Source organism: Bipolaris zeicola (genome assembly GCF_000523435.1).
Source record: "Bipolaris zeicola 26-R-13 unplaced genomic scaffold scaffold_86, whole genome shotgun sequence".
NCBI lineage: Eukaryota > Fungi > Ascomycota > Dothideomycetes > Pleosporales > Pleosporaceae > Bipolaris > Bipolaris zeicola.
Genome location: NW_006912135.1, coordinates 96,961 through 105,382, shown reverse-complemented (window position 1 = coordinate 105,382; position 8,422 = coordinate 96,961). Strand labels below are relative to the sequence as shown.

The 8,422-nt window shown below is 53.5% G+C and overlaps 3 protein-coding genes across 3 annotated transcripts; 1 reads left to right on the top strand and 2 right to left on the bottom strand.

Annotated features, from left to right (window-relative positions):
- Window positions 1–765: 765 nt before the first annotated feature.
- Window positions 766–2,445, bottom strand: COCCADRAFT_97680 (uncharacterized protein; the record flags this gene model as incomplete). The annotated part of the gene is made up of 1 exon (XM_007714686.1): window positions 766–2,445. The coding sequence occupies one exon, from the start codon at window positions 2,443–2,445 to the stop codon at window positions 766–768; it is 1,680 nt and encodes a 559-aa protein (XP_007712876.1).
- A 1,142-nt stretch (window positions 2,446–3,587) lies between these two features.
- Window positions 3,588–5,437, top strand: COCCADRAFT_97711 (glycoside hydrolase family 13 protein; the record flags this gene model as incomplete). The annotated part of the gene is made up of 3 exons (XM_007714685.1): window positions 3,588–3,917; window positions 3,982–4,521; window positions 4,571–5,437. The coding sequence occupies 3 exons, from the start codon at window positions 3,588–3,590 to the stop codon at window positions 5,435–5,437; spliced, it is 1,737 nt and encodes a 578-aa protein (XP_007712875.1).
- A 183-nt stretch (window positions 5,438–5,620) lies between these two features.
- COCCADRAFT_5544 (uncharacterized protein) lies at window positions 5,621–7,523 on the bottom strand (the record flags this gene model as incomplete). The annotated part of the gene is made up of 2 exons (XM_007714649.1): window positions 5,621–7,137; window positions 7,217–7,523. The coding sequence occupies 2 exons, from the start codon at window positions 7,521–7,523 to the stop codon at window positions 5,621–5,623; spliced, it is 1,824 nt and encodes a 607-aa protein (XP_007712839.1).
- Between the last annotated feature and the right edge of the window lie 899 nt (window positions 7,524–8,422).

The following is an 8,422-nucleotide window of genomic DNA, read 5'->3' as shown; positions in this document are numbered from 1 at the left end:
TGAGTTAATATCTCTTCACGTGGTTGGGACATATTACTTTGCAAGTGATGTTCGCGATGCCAAGAAAAAGTGTCCGGCTCGGTGGTGTGTCCGGCTCGGTGGTGCTTTACGTTATATCATATCTTCTATCCTCCTACCTTGAATAACTTCCCACTCCCAGCAATCGTCGAAGCATCCAAACTTACTACAGGCGCACAAACAGGCCAAAGATGTACAACAAGCAACAACTCATGCTCATTTGTTACTGAAATTTAACTCGACGATGACATGCAGATATGGTTGGCAATTACACTGGCCACACTTCTCGTATCCTAGTCCAAAGATCGACACAAGGTAGTAAAAGATCCCCCAGCAGCTGCTTGGCACACACGCATGATTGACAAGGTGATAGATAGCAGAGAGGGGCTAGTGTGATAGCTAGCCGCGACTGATACTATAAAAGGCATGGTGGCAAGGAGGAAAACAGCACATGTGTAAAGTATACCAGGTAAGTGGGGGACATGGGACACTTGCTAGTAGGTGGTTCCTGAGCTAACCCACCTTGATACACTTGGCAATCATATGTATAGAAACACTGACATGATATGGTTACCACTATATCTAAACATTGCAAAGGAATACAGTTAATCATTATAATCACTAAAAAAATATACATGAAAGTGGCATTTCCCGGAAGCAGCTAAAGCGAAAGAATGTATATACTGGCATACAAAGGCTCATAACACATGTTTAATGGAAGTTGTCCATGTCCGTCCTAATATCGTCTCAAATAGCCTCCTTGGATTGGACCTGCTCAAGATGAGTGGAAGCTCCTTTCTTCTCTGTATAATCACTGTCGGCATCGCTGACATTGAAGCTGTCAACAATGGTGGTAGCAAACTTGCGTGCAGGCACGCGCCTCTCGAAAAGAATATCGAGTTCTCCGTAAGTTCTTCCCTTGGGTTCGGGAAGGCGGAAAAAGGCCCATACGAAGCATAGGAAAGCAGTCCCAGCATAGAAAAAGCCGCTCTTGGCACCCCAGTTCCAGGCACCGGGGTTAAGCATGCGTGGAGTCAGGATATTGCCAATGATGGATCCGATGTTGTAAAAGTTCCTGGCAAGGACAACGGTTTTCTGGCGGAGACGAGTGGATGGGATTTCGGCGACAATCGAGTAACACACTGGACCGACAGTGCAATTGTATGCAGCGGCAAAGAGCAGAAGCATAGAACCAATTGCCCATTGTGCTCCAATGTTGCCCTTGGGAATAGTACCAAGACCGCCGATGATGCACATAAGCATGACCATGACAAAATCGCCAACAACGTACAGAGTTCGACGTCCAATCCGTTGGATGAGGGCCCAGGCGGCAAAAACACCCACAGCACCGATTGCGTATTGACCAAGACTCATGGAAAAGGAGTCAGCATCGCTGAGACCGGCTTGCTGGAAGAAGTAGGTGCTATATCCAATGAGACCAGCTCCACAGAAAGCCTGGGTAAACCACGCCATGGCAGCAATCTCGGTTCGTCGGAGGTCGGTTCCCTTGAAGCAGTCGAGGTACGAAGTGCCTTCGGATACAGCCATCTCCATAGCATTAGTGTGGCGCATCATGGCAATAGTCTCGTCGGGATTGAACTCGGGGAGCCTCTCGGGAGAAGTCAGGCGCATCAACATCTTCTTTGCCTCATCACAGCGATCCTTGCGCACGAGCCACCAGGGCGACTCTGGTGCAAACGAGATGCCAATCATCAGGGGAAGAGGCCAGAGCCACTGCAGGGCGTAGGGGATGCGGTAGGCCCACTGATCGGGTCTCTCGGCCACGCCCTTGAGCACACCCGAGGCGAGAAATTGGCCAATGACCCAGCAGAGGTTGACGTAGGTGGTGAGAATGGGACGGAGAGGAACAGGCACGACTTCGGCAGCATATGTGCAAGTCAGAGTCTGGAAGACACCCCATGGAATACCACAAAGGATAAGGCCGCCTAGGAGCATCTCAACATTGTGTGCGAAGAAGACGATGAAGATGAACATGTTTGTGGCAAACAAGGCTCCAATCATGGTCTTTTTATATCCGAATCGATCTGCGATCAGGCCGTTGAGCATCAAACCCATAAACTCGCCAACATAGGCGCCGTTGGTTAGTCCGGCTTGCCATGCCGCGGTGACCTCGTACTTGCCGTCAGGGAGCGGCTGGCCAAACTTGCGCTTGAAGGCTGGCACTGCCATGAGGTTGGCAATGAGGACCTTGTCAAAGCCCTCCATGATGATGGCTGCAGAGAGTAGAACGGACCAGGCGATGGCCTTGGGGTAAAGCTTGATGCCCTGTGCCAGGCTCATCTGCTGCTCGGCCTGGGTTCCTTTGCTGGCATCGTGGAGAACCTGCTTGATGTCCGGAGTAGCAATCGAGAGGCGGCGTGCCTGTTCTGGGTCGGGACCGACGACGCTGCTGTTGCGGCGAGACATGGTTGTGTGGTCAAAAGGGGGGGTTTGTGTTTTCTATTGGTGAAGAGGCCGGCAAGTAGTCTGGGTCGAAGCCCGGCCTGTTGGGAAGGGTGGAGCTGCTGGTGGAACGGTAATCTCAAGGATGAAACTGCACGGTGTACTTATACATTTGGATTGTGACCCCAGACAACCCATACCCATGTGCATCCAAAGCCTAAAGTCCGCTCGTGCCAAATTAGCAGCTGGGGAGGATGGAGTGAGACAGAGGATGCGGGGAGCGACGCCACGAGCAAACATGTCGAGGCCGTGGTCTTTGCGCGACTCGGACTGAGGTCATGGCTTTGAGGCTAGGCCGGAGGGGGCCATGGGCGCCGACGCAGGTGCGCCATGTGAAAAGTCGGAGGCTCGATGTTTGGCCAATGGTTTGCGCACTGTCGGACCGAAGCAGAGGCCAAAGGCACCAACAGAGGGCGTCACGTATGGCGACAATGCCCTTGCCAGGCCCTCGCCAGGGAAGTGTGTCGAGTATGGTGTCGTCGTCGAAGAGCAAAGGGGGAGGTGAGCGGGCGATGATTGGCGCCATGTCGGGTGCCAGAAATCGATAGCGTGCGTGCACCAGGGCCGAAGCCGCAATCTCCCCGCACTCGCATAAGGCCTCGCTTATTCCCTTGGATAGGCAGCCCAGGATAGACGACGGTTGGAGTAGCAGGGGAAACACATGTCGGCGGGGAAATAGTCTGGGGCAGTACTAGCATGGGGAGCACGAGGGGATGCGAGGCTATCTGTGGGGGTGAAGGTTGGCAGACTGTGGGGTCGAGGCTGCGTCGTTGCGGGGGACAGTGGTGCTGGATGGCGTTCTTGAGCCCCGGGCCGACATTCACCCAATCATAATCCCCCCGAGAAACATCCCGTCTTCCAAAAATCGTTCCGAGGTATCCCGAAAATCTTTCCGAGCCATTCCGAGAATCTTTCCGACCTATGTATTCCATCCCACGTCCATGCCATGTGCGGGGTGACGGCCACAACCACCACTACAACCACTGCTCTTGCTCTCAGCGATTCCCCCAGAGAAACCTATAAGAAAGCCGCCGGTACCACCGAAAGTTATGACGACGGCATTGTCTTCTGACCAAGTTGTTCCCACCCCCCACACCGCCGCCACAATGACAATCACTCCTCGACCATGGTGGAAGGATGCCGTCGTCTACCAGATATACCCTGCCTCGTTCAAGGACAGCAACGGCGACGGCATTGGCGACCTCAATGGCATCATCTCGGAACTCGACTACATCCGCTCCATTGGCGTCGATGTCATCTGGGTCTGCCCCATGTACGACTCGCCTCAGGTCGACATGGGCTACGACATCCGCAACTACGAGGACGTCTACAGGCCATATGGCACCGTTCAGGATATGCAGAGGCTGATTGATGAGACCCATTCGCGGGGCATGAAGATCATCCTGGATCTCGTCATCAACCACACTTCAGATCAGGTATGCTCTGGTCACGTGCTTTGCTATGGCATTGGCCATCAAATGCTCACTGCCTACACCACAGCACCAATGGTTCCAAGAATCACGCTCGTCAAAGGACAACCCAAAGCGTGACTGGTATATTTGGCGTCCCGCCCGCTACGTTGATGGCGTACGCAAACCCCCCAACAACTGGGTCTCCAACTTCACCGGCAGTGTCTGGGAATGGGACGAGCACACCCAAGAATACTACCTCCACCTCTTCTGTCCTGAGCAACCCGACCTGAACTGGGAAAATCCAGAGACGCGTAAAGCCATTTACGAGTCGGCCATGGAGTTTTGGCTCAAGCGTGGTGTCGACGGATTCCGTGTTGATACCGTCAACATGTACAGCAAGGGCGATATGCGCGACGCCCCCATCACCGATCCGGGATCAGAGTGGCAGTTTGCCGGCTACCAGTACTGCAACGGCCCGCGAATGGACGAGTTTCTGGGCGAGATGAATCAGATTCTGGAAAAGTACGATGCCATGACAGTCGGCGAGTGCCCACACACACTTGATATCAACAGAGTACACCAATACGTAAGCGCCAAGGAGAAGCGACTCTCTATGGTGTTTCAATTTGTAAGTGGACCTGGTCTCATTACAATAACCCAGTGCTCACCCAACACAGGACGTAGTCGATGTTGGGCAAGGCCCCTACAAATTCCAAACCACGCCCAAGAACTGGACACTGCCACAACTCAAGCGCGCAATAGCCCGCACTCAAGATCTGATCCGGCCTCCCTCTGACAGCTGGACCACTGCTTTTCTGGAGAACCACGACCAAGCTCGGTCAATTACGCGCTTCACTTCTGACGCCCCGCAGCACCGCGTCGCTGGCGGCAAGATGCTTGCCCTCATGCTGAGCGCCCTCAGCGGTACGCTGTTCATCTACCAAGGCCAGGAAATCGGCATGACAAACTTCCCCGAATCGTGGGACATGAGTGAATACAAGGATGTTGAGTCAACAAATTACTACAAGATGGTTGCCAAGCGCACCAACAACGACGTCGACGCGCTCGCTGCTGCACACAAGTCGCTGCAGCACCTTGCGCGCGACCACTCACGCGTGCCCATGAGCTGGAGTACTGCGCCGTACAATGGCTTCAGTCCGCCCGATGCAAAAGACAAGCCGTGGATGCGGCCGCTAGAAGACGCAGACATTTGCAATGCAAAGGCGCAACAAAACGACAAGACGTCTGTGCTGGGCTTCTGGAAACGCATGCTGCAGCTGCGCAAGGAGCACAAGGATTTGTTCGTCTTCGGCCAGTACGACGATCTCGACGTTGACAATGAGCAATTTTATGTTTTTAGCAAGACGTGGCAAGGGAGACGAGCGCTGTGTATTTGCAACTTTACAGATGAGAGCAAGCAGCTGGTTTTGCCAGAGAGCGTGGCGACACAGAAAATGCAGCTGCTGGTAAGTAGTCGGCAAGACGAGGGCGTCGAGGCAAAGACGCTAGCGCCGTACGAGGGAAGGATCTATCTTTATGTGTAATGAAATGTTATGACAAGAATTTTTTTTGTAGAAATCGATAGATGAGTTGATATCAACATGGTGGTTATCATCATCATCATCATCATCCTCATCGTTTTGACCACGGTTGTTTATTAGAATATAAAAAAATTCTAACAATACACAACGTGTACATGTGGAAATGGGGGTCTATGTTTTTGTTCATTATCCATCACCGAACGTCGCCACCTGCATGGTCAGGCGCCTGGAGATGTTGTTCCAGGTAGCCAACAGGCCGCTCCTTGCCTCGCCTCTGGGTAGTGTTGCTCCTTGGGCTGCTGGCGCCTGAAGTACTCCATGCCCGTCTGCCATGAGCTCGAGTCCTGCAGCCGTCTTGGACTGTGTGACCTGATACCAAGGGTCACTTGGCACAATGGGACCAGCGCTGTTATTGCAGCTATTGTTGTTTTTGTTGTTGTTGCTGTTGTTGCCACCACCACCACCACCACCACCACTGGGGGGACTATGCACATCGAGGGGCAGATTCGGAGAGCTAGCATTACTCAGGACCTCTGGGAACATTGTCTGCAGCCGCTCCAGCTTCTCGAGCAAGATACCACGGCGGGTGTGGTCGAGATGGGGGATGAGCAGGACAAAGTCGAGGATGAAGAGAAAGTCGTCGATGCGCAGTGCTGTCTCGTCAAGGGTGGCGGCGGGCACGTGGATCAGCACGTCGGCAATGGTGTCTGTGATTTCAAACAGCTTCTGTGTGATGCTTGTCCCATGGACCTCAATGTCCTGCCGCGACATACTCGAGACGAGTTGCCGCAGCGTCTGCGAGAGTCGCACGGGGAACAGGAGCGATAGGCATTCTTTGGGAGAGCGCGAGGAAAGCAGCGTTTGGCTCATAGCGAGGCGCCACACCAAGGTGCGCAGCCATTCGCGTGTGATGCACAAATCGGCGCGCTGCATCATGGATAACATGGATAGCTCACGCGCGTCCGCCTCAGGGTCGCCCTCGAGCTCGCGCGACTTGGCCTCGACCCAGGTGCTGGTGACGTTGGCGCCCTGCGAATCCAGCCAGCTGTTGAGGAATTCCGTGTCCAGCAGCTTGAATAGCTTGATAATATGACTGAAGCCCTCGTGCACCTGGATGGGCAGCGTGGGGTCGTCTTCGGGCATTGTGTAGAGCGGGGGCAGGATTGCGCGGCGATAGTCGAGGATGGCCAGGAAGCGCTCGTGGATGAAGGCTTGCCAGTACAGCCGCTGTCTGCGAGAGCGCTCCGGGGCAGACAGTTGTGCGGCATTCTCCGGGTTGTCTATCCTCAGCAGCTGGATGATGGTGATTGCGTCGCGCATGTAGAAGAAGGCGGCGTCACTGCCCTGCAGGCTCATCAGGCAATTGTGGATAAACATGGACTGGACTGCTCGCATGACGGAAAAGTGGCAATGCTTGTGGGAGCGGCGCATGGTGTCGATGGAGTGGTCCATGAGCTTTTCAATCGTCTGCACCACTTCGTCTGTCCTGCGGTCGCCATAGCGAGTGAGATTGAGAGTACAGCCACCAAAAGCATACACAAAGGAGCACACATCTGGATCAGTGTCCATGGCCTCGATGTACTGACGAAGCTCATGTGCGGCAATGACAGGATGCACAGGATACACACCCTCGACATAGTCGGGAATGAGGTCGAGAAAAAACGACTTGGTGTACTGCGGCGTCAGAGAAGAAACAGGAGATGCTGCTCCGGGTCAGCAGCAGCATTCCGCATTGTTTCCGCAAGTTTCAAGAAAGAAAAAAAGAAAAAAAAAGAGACCTACTGGCTTCGGCTTCGTTGCTCGTGACGGTGGGCGAAATGGGAGTGTATACGGCCTGGTAGGCGGCTTGGCCTGGGTGAGCGGGCAGGATGGGCGTGGCTGTGGCAGGCGAGGTGGACGTCTGGGTTCTGAATTCTGAAATGATATGGCCTCTCTTGCCCTGTGATCTCTGCTTGCTAGATGGCGAGTAGATGCATCGCAGTCCGAGGTGGGCGCACTGCTGGCAACGCGTCTGGCCGTTGCAGCGCACCTTTCGCCGCTTGCACGCGTCGCATGCTTTGGAAACTCTTTTCTGCGATGACTGGTCCATGGCAGTGGGTCATGTTGCGTGGTTGTAGCTCTGGTCTTCTTCGGCTCCGTCCTTTTCCCTTCTTTTTCTTTTCTCACTCTTTTTTTTCTCTCCAGAACGAACCTCGGAGTCGGGAAAGGTCAGAAGATCCGGGGGCGGGATGGACATAGTGCGGAGAGGCGCTAACGCCGGAGCTCCATCCCAAACTAGCCTGCGTGCATCGTAGGCTCATGCGAGGCACCGAGTCAAGCAGGTCTGAGGGGTTTTGCTGGTGGTGCGGAGACATTGGATACCCGTACCTGGATCGTGGGCATGGCCTCGTGCATGTCCAGCCCAGGGATCATTCGACTGCGCAGTCTTCCATGCAGAGCCTAGAACGCTTTGCAGTCGAAACGCATGTGACGGACAGAGACGCCCCACTTGTCAGTGCCCATGTAAAACATCTACCATGTACTACTCATGTACTTGTGTACTAACTTACTTGCTTGCTTGCTTGCTTACTTACAATGTCCTACCTACCTGAGTACATGCCATGTACATACAGGACATAGATCCCGTTTCCCTTTCCTGTCGCACGCCCCTCGGAGATTACTCTCATCTACTGGCCACTAGTACATATGGCACATTCATGCTCGTACTACTCCCAACTTCTCCCTTCGTGCTAAGGCGTTGTTTAGCCGTTTCAGATGGCGAGCATTTGTCAACAAGGCTCCATCAGTCAATGGCTTGCTTACCTCTACGTGCGTATTCAAGTACACACAGCAGCCAATCTCATGCAACTTCTTGCTATCGGGCCTTGACTTGCAAAAGAGATGAGTTTAATGCCTTGATGTTGCTATGAGATTGCACATGTATGCATACCATTCAACGCCCAGTGTCAGCATCCATCTATAGAGAACAGGATACATTTGTCACGTGAT